This window comes from Neoarius graeffei, chromosome 2, assembly GCF_027579695.1.
Source record: "Neoarius graeffei isolate fNeoGra1 chromosome 2, fNeoGra1.pri, whole genome shotgun sequence".
Lineage (NCBI taxonomy): Eukaryota > Metazoa > Chordata > Actinopteri > Siluriformes > Ariidae > Neoarius > Neoarius graeffei.
The window spans coordinates 4,835,012-4,858,204 of NC_083570.1; the positions used below are offsets into that span (position 1 = coordinate 4,835,012).

General features: G+C 41.6%; 1 protein-coding gene across 1 annotated transcript; it reads right to left on the reverse strand.

The window, feature by feature from the left end:
• Window positions 1-21,810: 21,810 nt before the first annotated feature.
• Window positions 21,811-22,912, reverse strand: LOC132878810 (protein BTG1-like). Its single transcript, XM_060913687.1, has 3 exons — window positions 22,791-22,912; window positions 22,550-22,686; window positions 21,811-22,173 (listed from the first exon to the last, which is right to left on the reverse strand). Exons 2-3 carry the CDS (start codon window positions 22,665-22,667, stop codon window positions 21,947-21,949), a joined length of 345 nt encoding a protein of 114 aa, XP_060769670.1. The 5' UTR covers window positions 22,668-22,686; window positions 22,791-22,912; the 3' UTR covers window positions 21,811-21,946.
• Between the last annotated feature and the right edge of the window lie 281 nt (window positions 22,913-23,193).

The following is a 23,193-nucleotide window of genomic DNA, read 5'->3' on the forward strand; positions in this document are numbered from 1 at the left end:
CAAGTGCTTAAATGAAGAAATCCAAACTCTCGGGTGCGCAAGGGCGCAAACGAAGGCTACAGGAAGAAACAAATAGAGCCAAGTATACGTAGAGGTAAGTCTGATCTAATCTCTCATATCAACCATTATAGTGGCAAATTAATATTTTATACACCTGAATCAATGTCTGCCTAGCTAACTAGATGCAAACAGCAATAGACTTCAATTACAAAGTACCCATAATAGCACTTTTGTTTGAAAATACAGCCCATTGATGTCCTAACAGGGTGCTTAAGTTTGCACAATTTAGAATTGTAGAATGTTTTATTCATTTAATTTGTTAATTCTTCAGAGATGACTTAACTTTTAATAGCAAAAAAGAAACTAAAAATAATTTCTTGTTTATTGTTCATGCACTACACTTTGAACAGGGTGCGGAAGAGTTTTTGCCCATTATATGGAGATATGTATTGAATTTGTGTGGTCATTTTACTTTGTGACACTTTATGTTAATAATGATAACAATAATAACAATAATGAAAAAGATAAAAATGACTTCTTGTTTATTGTCCATGCACTGTACATTGTTTAATAGTAATAGAATAGAGTGATTAGATTAAAGTGTTATTTAGATGTTATTAGAGGGTTTTTTTCTTGGGGGGGGGGGGGGCGCCAAAACTCAATCTCGCCTAGGGCAGCCAAAGACCTAGAGCCGGCCCTGCTAGCAAGCCATATGCATAGATCAGGAATAATAGAACAGGAAACAATCATAATGAAAGTGGTTTAAGTCAGGACTAGTTTCATGTCAACTGTGCTGATGTCATCGAACGGTGGGTTGTAGTCTTCGTGTGGGTTTTGGAGGCCAGCCAGGCAAGTCGTCTGAGTCTATTTTCACCATCTGATAACCAATATTTGTCAGCTGCCTCTGAAACACAGACATACAACATTGACAGAAAACAGGGAGCAAACATAGCATCACAATCACTAAGCCCAGGACCGGTATGGTGGATAGAATCAGAGTCTTCCATCCACTGAACTAACACAATCAGCTGTCTTCAATTCCTCCATGTTCATCTGCTCATAATTGTTCAGCAACCTTGCGCATCTTGTTCAGTGCCTCAATGATGTTACCGAGTTAACCCTTGCCGTTCTTGACGTGTATTGGTGCTCAGAGGGCGGACACGCCCTATCAGCCCTTGTCCCACCTCGCCGGGACTTGGAGGAAACTCGAAACCCTAAGACTTGTCTATCGTCTAGACACTGAAATACTCTTCCCTATTGAGGGTGCATGCGAGATTGATGTGATACTCGCACTGTTCCATGTAGTGATGCCTTTCTCCTTCATGAGCTTTAGTCAGCATCTGGTCACTTAGGCCTGCCTCCTGCTCAGCCAGTTCAGGAACCCTCCTGCAGTGGCTAGCGTGGATCCACGTCACTCTGCCTGTGACCTTCACTGCCGTTGGGGTCGTGAGCAGGACCTGGAATGGGCCATTCCACCGTGGCTTGTTCCACTTGGTTCGTCGGAAGTCCTTCACCACGATCCAATCCCCTGGTTGTAGATCCCTCAGCGGGTTTGGGAAGTGCTTCTTTTACCTGTTTGTGGATAGATTTCAAAGCAGAGGACAATGCTGCACAGTAAATCAACATTGCATCATCACACAGTGTGGTGTCCAGCAGTGTTCCTTGAACTGGCCCTATCCCCGTGCTGGGTACTCGTCCAAACAGAATTTCAAATGGGCTTAACCCATGTTTCAGCCTAGTTTGCATCCTCATTTGTGTGAGTACTACACAAATTTTGTCCATCCTAGCCAGGTTTCTGCACAAGCTTTGCTTAGTTTATTTTTTAAGGGACCCATTTTCCCTCTCTACTGCTCCCGCACTGGCAGGATGGTAGGCACAATGTTGTTTCAGGTCTATCCCTAGGAATGCTCCCATTTTCTTTAGGGCTGCATTAACAAAGGGTGTTTCATTGTCACTTGAGATTTTGCTAGGTATACCCCACCTAGGAATTATATCTCTCAGGAGTGCTTTGACTACTGCCTCTGAGTCTTGTTTAGCTGTGGGAAAAACTTCAACCCATTTTGAAAACATGTCAACTATTACCAGGCAATACCTTTTCCCTTCACTAGGTGTCAGTTCAATAAAGCCCATTTGGAGGTGATCAAATGGTTTGTCTGGTATTGGGTGTGCTGCTTGAGTTAGTCTGATACCTTGACCCGCATTATGTTGTGCACATATCAAGCATTGCTTGCAAAATTTCGCAGCATAATTTGAAAACCCCTTTGTGAACCATCTCTTTGTTACTTCTGCTACCATCCCCCCTTTTGACACATGGGTGAGCCCATGTGCCAATTTTGCATAGAAATGGAACAAGTATTTTGGTAGACAGGGATGGCCCGAGGGACAAACCCAGACCAAGTTTGCAAAGATACAGCCTGCCTGTTTCCAGACTCATCTCTTATCCTGAGTGGCAGTGCTGTGAAGGTCTGCTAGCTGTAAACAAGGGGTAGAAACCTGAGGAAAAGCAAGGTTAGAGGGTGAACTGGAAGCTGAGGCTGCACACTTGGCTGCCGTGTCCGCCCTGGCATTCCCTTGAGACACAAGATCAGTATTGTTAGTATGGGCAGCACACTTACACACAGCAATGGCTCTAGGGAGTAGAATAGCATCCAACAACTCAGAGACCAGTTTATGATGTGCAATGGGAGATCCTTTGCTAGTGAGAAAATTTCTGTGTTTCCAAATGGTGCCAAAATTGTGCACAGTGCCAAATGTGTACCTGCTGTCTGTAAAAATATTGACAGATTGCCCTGCCGCCAATTTGCATGCCTCAATGAGGGCACAGAGCTCTGCGGCCTGCGCTGACAGGTTCAAGGGCAGACACGACGCCTTGAGGACCTCGTGATCTGAGACTACAGCAAAACCTACTTTGTTCTTTCCCATCTCTGAGTCTCTGGAGGCTGAACCATCCACATAGAGGACCATGTCTGGATTTTCCAAAAGGTCGCTCTTTAAGTCTGCCCTGGGGAAACAAAAATCATTAGTGAAAGCAACACAGTCATGTGGCTCTCCATCATCCTCTGTAGGGAGAAGAGAGGCAGGATTCAGAACAGTACAACGTTTCACAATGATGTTAGGCATATCAAGTATGACAGTGTTATACTTCAACCATCTCTGTGCTCACAAATGTGATGTCTTTTTCTCCAACAGAGGCAGGGAGACAGCATGTGGGACCAAAAGGGTGAGGTTAGAATACCCCACAATATTTCTGGAGGCAGTTACAGCCTTTTCAGCTGCAGCAACTGCACGCAGGCAAACAGGAAGTCCAGCCGCCACTGGATCCAGCCTGCTGGAGAAGTAAGCTACAGGTCTCAATCTATCCCCGTGTTTCTGCAAAAGAACAGAGGTCATGAAACCCTTCTTTTCATCTACAGTTTGAACAAATGGTTTATTGGGGTCAGGCCGTCCCAGCGTGGGTATGGTCTGCAGAGCGCTCTTTCGGGACGTCAGGCGTACGCGGGACAGCCGCAGCATTGACTGCTTGCAGATCTTGGACAAACCTCCACTCATCGGGCTGGGACGGTTTTCTTGCCTTCTTAACTGGAAAAAATAGGAGTGCGCACTGGAGAGTCCTGGCAAGGGACAATTACATCTGCCTTCAGCAACGAATCAAAGACCTGTCTTATACCTGTGATTGCTTCTGGTTTGAGTGGGTACTGGGTCTGTCTAGGCCTGAAATCTGATTTGGGGGTGATTCAGCATTCTTTATTAGGCCTACATCATGTTTACCCTTCGCCCAAACGGAATTTGGAACTCCCACCAATTTGGGGTGCACCTTTGCTGGAGTTATGCCTGTGGAAACAGAGACAAACAGGCCACTATGGCCAGGGTCCCCAGGATCCCGGTCATCAGTGGCTAATATTATGCTGCGCTTAACATGCACACACATAGCATGACTTTGTTTGTAGACCCCAAGCTTTTGGCAAAACAACACACTAGAGTCCTCTGTTTGGGACCATTCATTGTCATTGACTGTGCACTTCTTGACCCATTTCCCCATGTCTTTCCAATGATCAGCTCATGGCTTTGCTAATGAGACAGGAGGTATAGAATTAATGATGTCAAAAAAATCATGCTGGCAGCAGTTGACCTCAGAGTCCTCTGACACGAGGCTGTGTATAACATGTTTGAGAACACTGTGATGAACATTGATGCAGTTGTTCGGACAATGAGTAAAATGGACCTGCACAGCACAATAATGTTTAGACCAATATGTAGTTTTGAGGGTCAATCTTTCACGTGTGTGGGGGTCTGCAAACCAAGTCTTTTCAAACTCCACTTCTTGCCCTTGGTGAACATGTGCTGTACAATGCAAATCTTCCTCTTTTATATAGTCTATGTCTACTGATGAGGTGTTCAAGTGTGCGAGCTGTACAAGGTGTTTTGGAGTTTGTGTGAGTTGATCTGAGCAGAGCCGCCAGACATACACATACAGAGGGCTTCCAAACCCATACTGCACACCGCACATTTCACTTACTTCAATAGTTAGTCCATCTGGGGTGGACGTGAGATTTACTCCTAATTTGCACATTAAATCACGTGCTAACAAATTTACTGGACATGTATGTGAGATGAGAAATGAGTGGGACGTAACTATTCCTCCCTCGCTTTCACACGGGAGGTTGACTGAGAAAGTTTCGGTTACAGGTCGTCCTGAGATGTCCATTGTCTGAATAGAATTTGAGCTGAGCAGTGGGTCTACTGGAAGTATCCCATGTTGTATCACTGAGTGTCCTGCTCCAGAATCTACTAAAAAAAAAAATCAACACATGCCCACATACAGTGAGGGGCATATAAGGGAGTAGTTGTGTATTTTAACAAACTTAATGCAACTTTAGGTGTATCTATCTGGACTGGTGTATCGGGCATTTCTGTGTAGTCTTGCTGTTGCATGCAGGTGCTGCTACTAATGTGTTTAACGTTATGTGAATGCTCCTGTCTATGTGTATGTGTATCATTAGGTGTGTGTGTGTGTGTGTTACCTCCCCTGTTCTCTGTGTGGGGCCCGTTCCCGGAGTCCGCCCGTCAGTCTGCTTTGCTGTACTCCTCACAGGGCCTCTGCCTGCTACTGTGGAGACAATCTCAAGCAATGTGTCCCTTCTGATTGCAGTTGTAGCAGGTTGTGCCTTTTATCCAGGACGAGTCACTCCAGGTCATCCTGTCTCGGCCCCTACCTCGACCTCTTCCTCTTCTTCTTCCTCTTTGCCCAGGCTGAACAGTCTGGAAAAGAGTGAGAGTGGCAGTGTGTAGGTCTTGGTCTCTTTGTGTTGACTTTGTCTTCTCCTTCTCTTTCAGCAGCTTTTCTGCATGCACAGCGTACTGCTCGATCTTGGTGAGGCTCAGGAGTGCCCTCCACTGCAGCCAGGGTCATGGGCCTGGTCAGGCCACTGTGTTTTTTTCTCATGCGCGGCGGTGAGACGGGCGAGAAACGCTGACACCACTTCACCATCTTCTTGCTTACACATACTGAGCTTAGTCATGTCTACGTTCAAGGGAAAAGCACTGTCCAGATGAGCACAGAGAGCAGTGATGGTATCTCTATACTCACCATTGCCAGCCACGCTCCAGTCTGGTGTAGTCATTCGCTGGTCAGCTTCTGGTCACTCTTTGGAAACTTTGTTCCAATCTATACCCATCTTGATCATGAGCAGGCGGCGAAGTTCATGGGTGGTTGGTCGGAATTCTCTGCAAAATATCAACAGCTCATTACCAAATCTCTTTCCTCCTACCTCTCTCACATTGGGAAGAGAAGCCATGCTTTCCTTCATGTCAGCTGTCGTCCAGGGTCTGTGGACTAGAAGCACGCCGTCAGCTCCAGCCACTTCCATCATTGGAAGATGAAGGACTTCAGACTTTAGGTTACGGCCTTGTGGACCCACTGGTGAGCACGTGGTCAGGTCCAGGAGGGTGTCTTTTCCGTCGCCATATGCAAGACCGGATCTCGCGTGTGATGGAGAAGCGCTGATGTTGGAGTCGGCTGGTAGGCTGGGAGAGATTCCAGAGGCTCAGTTTTTTTTTTCTTTGTCTCAACTTCTCCCCCTTTCTGTGGGTGAAGCGCTTGTGGGAGTGATGCTCCACCTTGCTGAGGAGGCAGTGTGTGTTGGGGTGGTGGGGCAGACTCCAGGTCAGGGTCCATCTGAAATTTCAAACACTGAGAAGAGGGTGAGAGCCCTGCCTGTCGTTTCTCTCTTTTGTACTCTCTCTTAAGTGTTTCTTCTATCCATGCAGAAAACGCCCTCCAGTCCCCTAAGAACTTAACATTATCTGCAGACTCTTCTTTTCCCTTACGTTTCAACTTTTCTTCTAACTGTCCTATCTGCCTGGGACTAAAACTGCCCTTCTCAGGGAATTCTAAGTCCTTTACCCATATATCAAACTGTGCCAAATAATCTTCGCCATATGAGGTTTTCATAAACTGGATGTTTGTGTTGTCATAGGAACACCCAGTTCTTATTATAGCACATGTAGCCTCACACTTACTTGCTTTTTCTTTTCTTTCCCTAACTTACTGTTTCTGTTCCTCATTATACACTGTTATATCAGTAGGTTATGACAACAATGGCTGAGTTTTTCAGGATCACAAGAAGAGCAAGTTGGACTATGTCCAAAAATGCTACACAATAATCCTTTAGGTGTGTTCTTATTAGTAAACAATTTATCTGACATTTGCCTTAAATTAAAGTAGGTATCATTTAGCACAACAACCTCAAAGACAACTCACGCATGTGTACAAAAGCTGTTTCTCTGTTTCAGAATTTGGAGGAGGACAGTACTCTGTTAATTCATCAATATTTTGCGTGCACACCAGTGTGTCTTTGCATTTTCGTGATCGAACCTCTCTATCCCATTCCCCCGACGGGCCAGTTGTTCACACAGAACAAAGGGAGCAAGATTAAATTCCTACAAATCGCTGAGCGTGAATCCATCGAAACACGCACCCATACGGTACTTCCCCTCCTCAAGTAGGCGAGCGATTACCCAGTCGTCACTTAGGCGGATAATTCTCTTACACAACCCAATAAACTACTTGTGGTTTATTGTCTCAAAATTGTGTTTTATCCGTTTCGGCAAACATATTGATGGTACCACAGCTTAGCAGTCCTCCTGGGCTCGGACAAACTTCTGTCCATCTCTTATATCAGTCTTCCTTGACTGGGACAATCTCTGTCCATCTCTTATGTCATTCTTTAAATACTAGGACAAATCTCTGTCCATTTCTTGTATCATTCTTTAAATACTGTTTCCACTAATTCCACAACTACAGCAGAGCAATAGGGCCAGGGTTTTATATTTTATTTGGAAACTTCTGAGAGAAAAATACTCAGAATTTTTGAGATTAAAGTCAAAAGTTTCGAGAAAAAAGTTTAAATTTTCGAGAAAAAAAGTCAGAACTTTCGAGAAAAAAATTCAAAATTTTAGAGAAAAAAAGTCGAAATTTGAGAAAAAAAGTCGAAATTTTCGAGAAAAAAAGTCAAAATTTTCGAGAAAAAAAAAAGTCAGAAATCTGTAGAAGGCGGGCTTCCATACGGAAGTGACACTCACTCGCGGCCGGTAGACATGAATGGCTGAGACCAGAGCCATGGAATTCAGAGTTGTGACAACCGGGGTACAGGAAGTCGGTTGGTGATGTGATTCACATAGATTCAAATACTTCTAGGCAGCGGCTTTCTGTTTGCTAGAGACTAACACAGAACCACTACATAACAAGCAAAACCCAATCCCAAAATAACATTTGATTAGGTCATCCATTTCAGCAGCACTAAACACAGTAGTAGCAGACTGTGGCAGCGGGGGCGTGGTCAAGCGCCGGTCTGTGACAGGAGGGTGGAGTCAGGTAAGGTAAGTGGCAGAATCACTACACCTGATGTCAATTAACCTGTTTTTGTGTGTGTCTTCCCAGTGACCACGCCCTACTTAAGGAGGGAGAGCAGAGAGCAGAGGAGCTCATCCCCGAACCAGACGCCGGTTGTGTGTGTGTGTCTGTGTTAGACACTGGATGTTTCACTGAAAAGTGTGGCAATAAAAGCCGTGTTTGCGAACCTGATCTCTGTCCTGCCGTCCTCTGTGCTCCACCTAAGGGTGGAGGGTGGAGGACAGAGGACGGCAGGTTTGCAAGTGAGTTTTTTTCTCATTCTGCCACTTACCTTCCCTGACTCTACCCTCCTGTCACAGACCGGCGCTTGACCATGCCCCCGCTGCCACACAGGCTAAGTCTCCGTCAGCTCTGAATGACCTGGTACTTCCTGGTAGCCTAAATTTGTGACTTTTTTCCTCGAAAATTTCGAGTTTATTTTCTCAAAACTTTTGACTTTTTTCTCAAAACATTTCACTTTTTTCTCAAAACTTTTGACTTTAATCTCGAAAATTCTGAGTTTCTTTCTCAGAAATTTAAAAAAATATATGTATTTCTTAGTGGCACTATTGCTCTTCCGTACACAACTGAGGAGATTTACTAACTTGAGCTTCTTTTACGGACGCTCCCACTCCAAGTGATTTGACGTCCTATAAGGATAGGAACTACAAGTTCACATATTGTGACCAAGCACACACACATTAAATACAAGTTTCTTTTTTTTTTCAAAATTAATTTTAATTTTTTTCAATAATAAACTTATGTCATCATAAAATTCTTTATGTGAAAGTAATTTTTTAATTGTTTATTTCTCATTTTTTGAATAATTTTATCATGAAAGTTTGGATATTTGATACAATCTAGAAGCAGGTATTTGACATTCTTTTACACCACAAGTTGTACCGGTACACTGACTGGAGTTTTTTTTTTTTAAGAAATTGTGTATCATTCAGTAGATATTTTCCAAATCTCAGTCTTGTAATTCTCCTGTGTTTGTTTCTGTTAGAATATGTGGTATGTGTTGCAATATTTGGTTCAACTTGGTCGAAGAATCTACCAGTTTGGCAATTTTCCCATCCGTCTTGCCATATTGTAAAAATAGCATCTTTGATATGGTTTGTAATATCAGAAGTGGAAAAAGGGTAATGAATGTCATAATAGGTTTCATTTACTGATCTTTTGGCCAATTTATCAGCCATTTCATTTCCTTTAATACCCACAGGAGCTGGAATCCAACACAAAACAACCTTACCACCCATAAGATAAAACTTGTGCATAAGATATCAGAAAGCTAATAATTCTATGTCATTATCTTCCTTTTGAATTTTTTGTAAGGCAGACAAGGAATATCAGAAAATATCACACTTTGAAAGCGAGGTTTATCAATAAGAAGTTCAAAAGCCTTTGTAATTGCTAGTAACTCAGCTCTAAAAATAGTACCATTTGAGATTTTATAATCTTTTTGAATATTTAGACTTGGAATTACAACGCCAGATGCACAATCAAAATCGTTTTTTGAACAATCAGTAAATATATCTTAGTGTTGATTGTATTTGAGTTGAATGTGTTCTAATGCCGATTGTAACATGCAGCAACTACTATCCTGTTGTTTAGAGATTTTAGCAACTAAATCCAAGTCAACTTTTGGAGATTGGGATTCCCAGAATGGAAAAGGATCAACCAAAGGATTACAAGCTGGAACCGGAAGACTATTAACCAAATGAACAACTTTAGAATATATAGGACAAAAGTGAAGATTAAGGTCACAATTTTGTTCTGCTAAAAACATTTTTGTTGTTGTTGGATGATCTTCAAAAGATCTATATTTAATTGCACTTTGAGTTTGTTTGAATTCTCTTCTTAGGTCCAAAGGTATAATCGAGCAGTCTATCTCCAAAACAGAGATAGGAGTACATTGAAGAGCACCAGTGCAGATTCTAAGGCATTGATTTTGAATAACATCTAATTCTCTTTTCCTAGAAATACATGCAGTATCATAAACTCCCCTACCATAATCAAGACATGATAAAATTAAAGATTTATAGAGAATGATCATTGTTTCCTTGTCAATACCCCACTTGAGATTTACTAACACAACTGAAGGGTTCACAATTCCTGTCTACTTCTTGTTTCTTGTGTTGAAAGGCAGTCAGCATCCTTATTATTGCATTGCTGCCACCTTCTGGATCAATTCCTTGCACCATTATAAAGTGTCTTGCAAAAGTATTCATCCCCCCTTGGTGTTTGTCCTGTTTTGTCACATTACAAGCTGGAATTAAAATTAATTTTTGGGGGGTTAGAACCATTTGATTTACACAACATGCCAACCACTTTACAGGTGAAAATTGTTGTTTTATTGTGCCACAAAAAATAATTAAGGTGTAAAAACAGAAATCTGGAGTGTGAATAGGTATTCACCCCCCAAAGTCAATACTTTGTAGAGCCACCTTTTGCTGCAATTACAGCTGCAAGTCTCTTGGGGTATGTCCCTGTTAGCTTAGCACATCTAGCCACTGGGATTTTTGCCCATTCCTCAAGGCAAAACTGCTCACACTCCTTCAAGTTAGATGGGTTGCATTAGTGTACAGCAATCTTCAAGTTATGCCACAGATTCTCAGTTGGTTTGAGGTCTGGGCTTTGTTCAAGCCATTCCAAGACATTTAAATGTTTCCCTTTAAACCACTTCAGTGTAGCTTTTGCAGAATGTTTAGGATCATTGTCCTGCTGGAACGTGAACCTTCATCTCAATCTCAAACCTCTGGCTGACTCAAACAGGTTTTCGTCCAGAATTGCCCTGTATTTAGTGCCATCCATCTTTCCTTCAGTCCTGACCAGCTTTCCTGTCCCTGCAGATGAAAAATATCCCCACAGTATGATGCTGCCACCACCATGCTTCACTGTAGGAATGGTGTTCTCAGGATGTTGGGTTTGCACCACACTTGGCATTTCCCATGATGGCCATAAAGACCAATTTTAGTCTCATCTGACCAGAGAATCTTCTTCCATTTGTTTGAGGAGTATGCCACATGCTGTTGGGCAAACTGCAAAAATGTTTTCTTCTCATTTTTTTTCTGTAAGTAATGGCTTTTTTCTGGCCATTCTTCCATAAAGTCCCACTCTGTGGAGTGTACAGCTTAAAGTGGTCCTATGGACAGATACTCCCATCTCTGCTGTGGATCTTTGCAGCTCCTTCAGTGTTATCTTTGGTGTCTTTGTTGCATCTCTGATTAATGCCCTCCTTGCCTGGTCTGTGAGTTTTGTTGGGCAGGGCCTTCTCTTGTCAGGTTTGTAGTGGTGCCATATTCTTTCCATTTTGCTATAATGGATTTAATGGTGCTCCGTGGGATATTCAAAGTTTGGGATATTTTTTTATAACCCAACCCTGATCTATACTTCTCCATAACTTTGTCTCTGACCTGTTTGGAGGCTCCTTGGTTTTCATGTTGCAGAGTCAGGGTCCTTCCAAAACAGGTTGATTTATACAGATGTCATGTGACAGATCATGTGACACTTTGATTGTACACAAGTGGAGCTTAATCAACTAATTATGTGACTTATGAAGTGAATTGGTTGGAGCAGCTCTTATTTAGGGGTTTCACACGAAAGGGGGTGAATACCTATGCACACTCCAGATTTCTGTTTTTTTCATCTTAATTATTGTTTGTGTCTACAATAAAACAACAATTTTCACCTTTAAAGTGGTCAGCATGTTGTGTAAATCAAATGGTGCTAACCCTCCAAAAATCCATTTTAATTCCAGCTTGTAATGCAACAAAACAGGACAAACACCAAGGGGGATGAATACTTTTGCAAGGTACTGTACAGTGGCTTGCTGACATCCTGACCTCAGTATTAAAAGCTTCTGTCTGAAAATGAGTTCAGCACAGAAACTCCATCACTGGGGGAAACTTTATTCTCCTGTGCTCTTATCTTTTATTCTGCAAAGCTTTGACTGTAATATTTGAATAAAAATCCCAAACTCACAGATAAACCTGGATTTATAAGGTTCTATTAAAAGTAAATTTGATTAAATGAAACACAACATGCATTTAATACAATTCAATACAACCTCTCTCTCTCTCTCTCTCTCTCTCTCTTGCTCTCTCTTTTCTCTCCAAGTCTTCATAATGGATCAGCACCAGAACATTAGTGCATTGATGTTAGCTGGACTTCCTGCACATTTGCACCACCTTGATAACTGAAGCTTGATTGTATATTTTCTGAATCACTGAATGAAACAATTTCAGCTGTATGTAATTCGGCAAAAGAGGAGCAAAAAACAAACAAACAGTGACGAGCCATTTGGGAGCTGAACAAGTCGATTCTGACTGTAAATAGCTGTTCAGTCCACATTATGTGCAACATTTTGGAATCATTGTTAAATTCACTGCTTATTCATGCAGTGTGACGTCTTCACGATACACAACAAGATCTGTTTTTTGTCTTGCTAATTTCGAGAGAGAGAAAAAAGGAGGCTGGTGAGGGAACGACTCACTTATAGCTGCTATAACGTAAGTGACAACAGGATCTAACTCATTTCATGGATGTTTCACAACATTAAATGTAGATATAAATGGATAAAAAGTATGATGTGTCATTTTGTACACTGACAAATACAACACCAATTCCAAAAAAATTGGGACGCTCTAAACTGAAAATAAAAACAGAATGCGATAATTTGCAAATCATGGAAACCCGATATTTCATTGAAAATAGGACAAAGACAACAGATTGAATGCTGAAACTGAGAAATTTTATTGTTTTTTTAATAAATGCTCATTTTGAATTTGATGTCAGCAACAGATTTCAAGAAAGGACAGGGGCATGTTTACCACTGTGTTGCATCACCTCTTCTTCACTAGCAGTCCCAGCATTTTTCTGTCTACCTAGAAGACCCACATAGGGGCCATTTGGCCCAACCGCTTTTCCCCAATTGAGGTATTTCACCTGACATCACAGGGTCACGTGACGCCCCGGTGTCCACCATTTTGGACGGCAAGCTAGCTAATGTCAACAACAGTAGCTAGTATGTTACTGTAGCAATATTTACGTTCAGTCATTTGGATGACTGTTAAAACCTTTCAGTCTCAAGTTTTTCCTTTACTGGATTTACTAGTTTACTGAGCTAGCGCGCGATGGCTCCCGGCCCGGCCGGAGAGCGCGCGATGGCTCCCGGCCCGGCCGGAGAGCGCGCGATGGCTCCCGGCTCGGCCGGAGAGCGCGCGATGGCTCCCGGCTCGGCCGGAGAGCGCGCGATGGCTCCCGGCACGGCCGGAGAGCGCGCGATGGCTCCCGGCCTGGCCGGAGAGCGCGCGATGGCTCCCGGCCTGGCCGGAGAGCGCGCGATGGCTCCCGGCCTGGCCGGAGAGCGCGCGATGGCTCCCGGCCTGGCCGGAGAGCGCGCGATGGCTCCCGGCTTGGCCGAGCGCTCTAGCTCAGTAAACTAGTAAATCCAGTAAAGGAAAAACTTGAGACTGAAAGGTTTTAACAGTCATCCAAATGACTGAACGTAAATATTGCTACAGTAACATACCAGCTACGATGTTGTTGACATTAGCTAGTGCTAACAGCTAGCTGCTAGTACACTGCTACAACACAGACACCGACCCTAATAATACAGTTCTTAGTCATTGCCTGGTAACAGCAAATTTATAACGGGCCATGTCTCAACAGACTAAGAAGTTATTTCAATGACATTTAATAACATTTTGTTTATCCTGAGGACCGAAAGTAAATGAAAATGTGAACAAACCTTAGCTGTAATAAGATGGCGACCACCGGCTCCAGGGACGACCCGCTGATGTAGGCATGTTACCCAGCCTGACAAAATATTTGTAGGCATCCAAACTCTTATACGCTTTCAGATCAATACCTGTGTATGGCGATGGGTTTTTAACGACATAGGTATACAGATCATGTGGGCTGAAGTCAGGGAAAGACGAGGGCTTCGTGTACTTCCGTACGTCAGTGAACAATCCTGGTGGAAGCAGGTAAACGTCGTTCTCTAAGCCTGCTAACCTCAATTTTTGCAAATACCTCTCCCTCTGCTCGCCCTGTAAATGCCCTACATCACTGGATAGTGAAGGTGTTTTCTGCATCTCGCTCCTTTTTCTTTTATGTTTTTCGTTTGTCGCCTTCCTCGCATTCAAACTGATTCGAGCCGTGCCGTCCAAAATGGCAGCATCACATGACTTGGTCACGTGAGTGAAATACCTCAATGCACTAATCACTCATTTTGTTATGGTAATGAGGCTGTTAGTGGCAGTGTGTGGGGTGAGGGGGTCACACTTCACACACTTCACACTTCAGTGGTGAAGTCATGTTGGCTACTTCTGTGTGAATGTGAGAATGAGGAATAAAAACACATTCTATTCTAAAATGTGAACATGTGAATGTCCCATGTGACCATAACGACTCATGTGACTGCAACCAGACAATTGTTTGATGGATAAATACCTCAGTGCACATGGACTATCGCTTCAGTTCCCTCAAGAATTTTGTGGTGAAAGAAGCTCCTCTCCAAGGAACGAAGATGCAGAGATTCAACATTCAACAGGCATTGTAAGATTTCATTTCTAAGCTGTAAGGAAACGAACAGCCACATTTCCATAACAAAATGAGTGTCTACAGGGAGGACTTGGGGCCAATTGGCCCTCTTGTGGGTTTTCTAGGTAAAAAGGCCAAATGGCCCCTCTCTGGGACTTCAATGCTCTGTAAATGTTTGGGAACTGAGGAGACCAATTGCTGTAGTTTTGAAAGAGAAATGTTGTTCCACACTGGAAAAAAAAAAAAAAAAACTGTCAAAAAACGGTCAATGACTGGCAGCTACGGCTGCCAAACAAAAACCGTAAAATTAAGGTAAACTATCTGAATTCAAATTAAGTCCAGAAACATTACTTTTACAGAAATTTTCATTAAATGGTCTGCAGAAAAATACCATTATTTTACAGATTTTTCCTAAATTATTACGATCGAACACTTTTAATAAAGTGCCGATGCTAAGAGTTCTGCGGAAAAATACTGTTATTCTACAGATTTTTGCTAAATTATTATGATCAAACTCCTTTAATACGCCTTAAAAACCACCTTAAAAAACTGTATGACTGTCAGGTACGACTGCCAAACAAAAACCCTAAATATTTTCACTGTTAATTATTCTCAACTTGAACTTAATTACAAATAAAATACACACCACTGTTGATTCTAAAACCCCTTTAATTAATGTATTGAGTTGTACATTTACATTATCAACCAATTATTCACAAACAGTTCTTCAGAGCCCCCCAGGAGGAAATGAAAAACTAAAAATTCTATTTCTCCATATGTGTATCTTCTCTGTTAACGGTACTATCTCACCTTTGAAACAGGTGGAGAGCTTTTGGGCTGAGGGGGTTGTGGTCTGTTGTTTTTTAGCTTGCATTTTCCATTTCAGTTTTGTTTTCCACATCATTCTCCTGACCCTTGGGGGCTCTGTATACTGTCGTTCTGATAATATTTGTGGACAAGCATTACATTCTTGATTTAGAACCCTAAATATACAGTGTACTACTAAGCAAAATCAAAACATACCACAAAAGGTCAATGAATCTGAAGTGACAGTGCAACGTAGCAGAAGAAGAATCCTCCTCTAAATTGCCAGAAATCAGCTGGATCTTTGGTGCATCTGGTGGGGGGGAAAGGAAAAAGGAAAAAGTAAGATCTACTGAAATGTCCTTACGATAAAAAGTAGAAATTTTTTTTAACATTTATTTAAACAACCAGGAGGAGTTTGCAGTTTGCTATTTGGGGGTGTGACCTTTTTTCTTTTTTTTTTGCAACTTTCTAAAATAAAAGCCATAAGTGTGTCACTACACCCTATGGTTTAATTGATTAAACCTGATATGGGGTTTGAATCCCACCTCTGGCAGGACAAACAAACTTCTTTTCTTTCAAACATATTTAGTTTGTTTAAAACTGCAAGTGAGAGACAAACTTAGTTCGTTTCTTTAAAACATAAAATGAGCAACGGATTTTGTGTCTTTCAGACCGAAATAAAAACAGGATAACGCTGATTGTTCATTAGTGAGAAGACATGTATGTATGTATTGTTAATGGAAAGAGACAAATTATTTTTTGATCCTGTTTGAATTGAGCCTTGATTCACAAATACAGTATATCGATGTTGTCGATTTAAAAGATAAGTTTGCTAGTCAGGGAAGTCGAAGTTTATTGTAAAACTATTGAAGTAAAAGCCTGTGAAAATACGTAATTATAAAGACAACTCACATAAGTGACGTTGTCTTGTTCAGCATTCACAGAAAGCCAGTCCTACAAGCAGCTCTCACGGACTTAAAGGGATAGTTCGGATCTTTTGACATGAAGCTGTATGACATCCTTATTAGCAGTGTCGTGCATCAACAGTGACTTTCCCCCTACTGCGTCCTGTGAGCAGAGTTCCGGCCTGGGCTTGGTGTTGAAATACATAGTTCTGGCTGGTTGGCTGGGGTCGCAAAAATAAAGCGTTTTGCTTCTCAAAACAATATGCATTCAAAAGAGTAATACATTTGTATCACAAAACCGTGTGAACACTGTACACACTGTAAACAGGTGCGGCTGTCGGCAGCATAGGTTGGCAGGCGGCATTTCAACACCCAAACCGGCCGGAACTCTGCTCACAGGACGCAGTAGGGGGAAAGTCACTGTTGATGCACGACACTGCTAATAAGGATGTCATACAGCTTCATGTCAAAAGATCCGAACTATCCCTTTAACTGACTAACTCTTCTTTCACAGTGCTGCAGCTCTCAACAACAGCAGACTTGTAGTCATTTTCATCTCTTTTAATACTTTTCCCCTCATTATGTGTCGAGCTAACGGCTATGTCGCTGTTAATGACAACGGTTCTTTACTATATCTACAACAAGCTATGACTTTCTTTACTTGTAAAATCATCTTTTAAATTGACAAACATCATATGTGTGATTCACGGCTCAATTCAAACAGACTCAAGAAATAATTTGTCTCTCACCATTGACTGCCATACAAACCTTTTCTGAAATAAGGTCCCATGGGGCACACCGGAAGGAGCGTGACTTCGGCTCACGGTAAAAATATTTACAAATCTGTGCGGAGAGTTGTGTCTGTATCGATTGTAAATGTGAAAAAGAATCACATGCACACAAATCACCACACACATTTGCAGCAGAAGTGCAGCAAAAGTCACGTGTGAAAAGACAGCCAACTGAGAGGCCCATGTGAGTTGTAACTGATGACTTGTTTGTATTTCCAGCTCTTGGAGCAAAACACTTTGACTTTTCCACCAAGGCTTTAAAAGATTTGTCTACACTTACAGATCTCCATCATAATGTAAGGGATAGTGGATATCATTGACTAATATCTTGTCTTATATATCGCAGTTGATACTTACTAATGGTAGACTTGTCTCTCTGTTGGGTGCCTGTTCTCTGCCGTAAACCTTGTTCAAACGCTTGATCTACAAAAAATATAAGCAAATTTCTCATCATTAGCAGTTATCAGTGTTGGAAATGAGAATGTAAAAATATTAAGAAATAAACAGGCAGTTACACATGCATAACACACATAAGGCCAAATATAACATCTCTCTAACATCTCTCCAAGACAAGCATAAGCCTTATCATATACTGTATTTCTGTGTAATTTAGGGGGGAGCTAATGTAAAAATCTTCAAAGCAGTTTGATATCAAAGTCCAGTGTGTAGTATTTTGTGGTATTTAGTCCATATAGGGGACCTGAAAGAAATGGAATATAATATTTATACGCTGTTTTTCTTAGCATATAACTGCATGAAAATAAGCATCATCACCTTGCCTTGACGAGCGTCTCTGGAATTAGAATGAGAAGCATCAGTGAATTTATATAGTATGTATATAAGTACATGGAACTTAACATAAATGTTGATTCATTCCAACTTGGATGTATTGCTAGGTATTCATTAAGTGAATAAATATCCATTAATCAAGCAGTTACTGTTTTTGTTCTCCGTCAAAATCCCACAACTCAGATTCGGTCAAAATAAAATGGCAAGCAGATGTAAAATAATCCAGGTAATAATCCAGGTAATCCATTAGTGCTCAGATAGTCCACTAGTGGACCGACTGACAGGGTTGCCAGATACTGCTGATGTTTTCCAGCCCAAAATATGTTCAAAACCCGCCAACATGCACTTAAAACAGCCCAAAATGTAAAATGGACTTGATGCCTATCTTGTAAAGTAAAAATATGCAGCTAAAGTCCAGTATACTATTTGTAAATTGAACAAATAGCAGCATGAGCCCGTCAGTGCTGGAGGTGAAGAATCTGCTGTCTGGTACTCGGCTCCGTGTGGTTCAATCAGATTATAACTCTGCAATCATCTGCTGTGTTCTGAATCCTACATGCACCAGTAGGTGGCGCACACGCAGAATATTATGTAGGCTATGTTAGGCTACGATGCATATCTAACATCTGCATTGCTGAGGTTATTTATTTTTTATTTATTTATCTTTTTTGTTTTATTAATTTTATAGGCCTAGTTATTCTGCTTAATTTATTTTTGTCTACATCCATGTCTTTTCTTCATCTGTTATCCTGATTTTTGTGGATTTGTTAGATTGTACCTGTTTTATATACTTCAATTAAAAAAAAAGTTAGGCTGCGATGCATGGCTGAATGTAACATGAGAAGAGAAAATGGAGAATGGATTGCGTCATTCTTATTTACTAGTTTATGAGTTCAGTTTCTGCACTACATTACACACATTCATATTAGTCTTACAGTTACATCGACTTTTTTTTTGTTTAAATAATACTGAATGAGATTAATGTTTATTGTTAATGATTAATTTAGGCCAATGCTCGATTTTGGTTGTTTAAAATACCTAAGGGGTGCTGGGTAAACTAGGTTTCTGACTTGCCTCAGTTGAACAAAGAGAGCTGTTTTTCCTGATTTCCTTCGCATATTCAAGAACATCATTCGGCTTAGGTGTTTACATTCTCTCCCATCTCTGCTTTCTAGTGGGAGTGAAACTATATAAACATCTGATAAAAACCCGCCGAACTAACGTCAAACCCGCCCAATTTTTGTCAACCAGCCCAAGCCATTTTTCACCCGCAAAGTAGAATTCAAAACCGCCCAATCTGGCAACACTGCCGACTGACGCTCGCGCCGTATCCAGAGCCATAGAGATCTACCGATCGCTCTGCCGGATCCAACTGACGGATTTTCAAAAAAGAAGGCGCGCGCACAGTTGTCATTGGCCAGTTTTCTTGATGAGAGCCACTTCAACCAATCACATTCAAAGCAACGTGGTATCTTTTTCTTTATCGAGAAAAGGTGATAAAGAAAATAAATTTTTATTTGTAGGCTGATCAGTTCCATAAGCATCTCTCTCTCTGTCACACACTATATACTGCATTATGTGTAAAGCACTATATAAACAAAGGTGAGTTGACTTCACTTAATTTAATCAAAATATCAAACGCATCAATATTTTACTCGCATTCCAGAATCTGGACATCATTTAGGTTTTCATGGCGCTGTCATTTTCACTGTGCTGAACAGCACATAAAGGGCTATTCCAGTTCAATGCAACACAATAGATAGACATTATTTTAATCTACATTGGAATTTATAAATGCTAACCCACTCATAACTTTTTATTTCATCATCTGAATTCAAGCTTTACCCATCCACAAGTTTACCGATTGCACGTGAGCGTGCCACTGCCCTGTTTCTGACCGCCCCTTCCCCCGCACGTGACGCTGCCAGACAGCGTCGACAGCCAACCGGAAGACGCGCCAGATGTGGCTCCGCCCTCCAGAGAGAGCCTGACCGACGCTCAGAAGGGAAGAAACAAAGCCAAGTGTATATGACAGCACTGTGTCAACTCGCCGCCGCCGGGAACTTTTCTAACTACTCCGCATATTAGAATATAAATGTTTATTGAAGCTGCTTATAAAGCGAGTTTGCGAGCAATTTAAACAAGCCAGCCATCAGTGCATGCATCATTCTTTGTGATAATTCACATCCATTAGGCATTTCCAGTATTGTTGATGCGTAACATTTGAAAAGATTGAACTCAGTCTCGCACCCTATTTTTCCCTGATAATTCTACATTGTGAACAACGAATTCATGTTAAATTAGTCGAATAAAAATCAACCAGACAAACGTTGCTGTCCATAAATTCCAGCACAAATAGTGTCCATTTCAAAAAGGCACAAACTTCTAAAGTAGATAAACAGCGTCTTAAAGCTGTATATCGCAGTTTATAGTCAAAGTCTAGAGCAGCTTTTATCTGGATCAAACAGTCATAACTTTAATAGATATTTGATAGATTGTAGCCGCTTAGTCCTTTTTTACCTGTTGAAATAACTGAAATTCACTGCTGACTACAATTATATAGATCCTAACGTGTGGGAATGGTTTAAGGTCAAACAAATAGCAGTTGCCAAGGGTCAAACACTTTCACGGATAAGGAAACAAGAACAAAAGGATCTGATTGATAAAATTAATACACAACCAGGCACGTGCACACATAGGGCTTTAGGGGTGCTTGAGCCCCTGCCCTTTTTGCCTCGAATTAAATGTTGCCCTTTTAAATCTGCTTGTTAACTTGTTTGGCTGGGTGACCATTCTCATAGCAGCAACACTGATAAGGCAGTGGATCTGTCACTGGTAGCAGTGGATCAGTGTGGCCCTCTGATGGACCCTTTCCACTGATGGATGTGGTAGAGAGGGGTCAGAAATTATACAACAAATGGGCTACAGTTACACCGAAAATGTGCACTTACTGTATTTATAAACTGTATTACGCATCATGCAAATGTAAAACAAACACTATGAAAAAAACTGAAGCATCATCTTTAATCAAAAAATATTTATTTAATCATCTTTAATAAAAATATTTACTAAAAACCAGGGGCGTCACTAGGCCTTTTTTACTGGGGCACGTGCCCCAGTAAAAATCAGTTGTGCCCCAGTAAGAAAATGTTGAAAGATTTTCGTAACAAACTAGTTTCTTTGGCAGATCATTTATCTACTGTAAGTTGTAGGACAGAGTGTGTTTCAAACTTCTATCGCCTCTTCTTTCTAACTAATTTTCTGATTGGTCTGGGAGATTCTCACTGTAAACATAGCGTGCGTGCGGCGTGCCATGAGTCCATTTAGCCTACTGGAGAGATGAGTCTACTCTTTGGATGAGTCAGAGAACGGGCTCTGGATGAGTTAAGGTAGCGCGAAGTTTTTGCAACAAAACTAATCAAACCGTATTCTAACAAACCCATTAAACTACATCGAATTAAACGATATTAAAGTACTTTTCCAGATGGAGATCAGACAATTCTTCTCACGAAGCAGAGACGGGGCAGGGAAACAGTGACAGATGAGGAGGAGGGTGAGAGAGGTACGATTAAGGTTGGAGGCTATGTGCTAGTCAGTCATAACTAACCAGCTAAGTTCGTGAATCGTGAGAGTTGAGGTGACACGTTTAGCATCAGCATGCATTAAAAGCCCAAATGCCAACAATAAATTTTTTGGGGACTGGGATGTGTTTTCCGTCTCGTTGACCTATTCCTCGCATTTTCATCCACGAGAGCATGAGAATTATCCACTTTGCATAGGTTGGGGACAGGAACGTTAAGGTGCATTGTGCAGGGGGGCATTTTGTGTGTGTGTCGGGGGGGGGGGGGGGGGGGGGGGGGGGCAGTGCCCCAGTAAAGCTTAATTCCTACTGACGCCCCTGCTAAAAACAATATCATCTAAATATTTACGAATAATAAAAATCTTAGTATTTACAAATAAAATTATCAAAATATTTACAAGTAATAAAATAATAAATCAAAATATTTACAAATGAAATAAAAATTAATTTACAGGCGTTAAAATAAGGAACTTAACCAAAATACATCCAATAAATTGGATATATACGTGCAGCGAGACCAGTCATTAAAATCATCGTTTAAAATGTCAAACAGATGTGGGCCAGATGTGCTGAGAGATTAGCTGGAGACGGTCATCACAGAGTTGAGATGAGTCTCCAGCGGCAGTGGTGTGGACTCCTACAGCACACCTATGGACCCGTTCTCCCCGATCCGGTAGGACACTTCGTAGGGGTCGACCCACACTGTCAGCTCACACGGTAAGAGGGCGCGAACCTGCTCCATGCTGAGACCACTGGTGTAAGCAGCCTTCCCTACTAGCGGCTCCATCCTGCGATTGATTCTGAGGCATCGATATCCCGAACCTCTGAACGGTGCGGCAGGGAACCAGTGGTGCTCATAATGCTCTGGAATCAAAGAAAACAGACTTTTAAAAACTCTGTTCAACTCGCAGATTGTTTTAAGAATAGATTTGTTATTAGAATATCATGACTATCATTCACTTGGGATGAGGCTCTCGAGAAAGGCAGCATTTCTGGGCAGTGTTAATGCTCCCGAGATAAAAATCTGTCCGCCATTAAATCTAGGTCTTTATACATCACTGACTTTAACTGAATGCCACACTAATAAGCTTTCCCTTTTTCTCAGACCACAGCAAGGAGTCGGTATAATTGTAAAGGTATTTCAGTGAAAATGAAAAAGAAGTAGATCGAATAAAGACTAAATATGATGTGGATCCTTTTGTCAGAAGTCACAGGTGTGTAATGTGGTGTTTAATCTCACCTCCTAACGCCTCTTCCAGAGAACGGCTGAAGTGTTGGAGCTGTTTTTCGGACAGAGGTCCTCTTCCTCTCAGTAATCCGGTGATGAAGGTCACCGCTGTGGTCACCTCGACTTTCATGCTGAAATATTTTCGTAAACTGCAAAATATCAGACAGTCATGCGATTAGTGTGTGTCGTGTTAGTAGATTATTAAAACTTAAAAAAACAATACAAATCACTCAGTTAGTACAAGGTGACTTACTCGGAAGGAGAAGATTAAACCGCTGATAGCCGCTGATGAATTGCTGATAAGTTGCTGATGATCGCTGGAAACTCGCTGTTACTCGCTGTGAAGGTTTGTGTCGCTCTGAAGCTCTGTGTGGATGTGTGGCTCTTATATAGCTGCAGATTTTGAAACATAACTAATTAAACTGTCTTCTTTTAAACTAATTGAACTAATGAAATTGTCTGAGTCATGTGACCTAGGTTTTCCCCTAAACTTTAGGGGAAAACCCAGGTCATGTGACTAGGTGACATCAGCTCCCTGAGAGAGAGAGAGCATCCTGATCGCTCTGTGTTGCTCAGTAGCCCATGCGTACTACTTCAGGAAACCCATTCAAAGGAATCAGACAAAGTTTTGGACAACTCAATGGTGAGGCAATTTT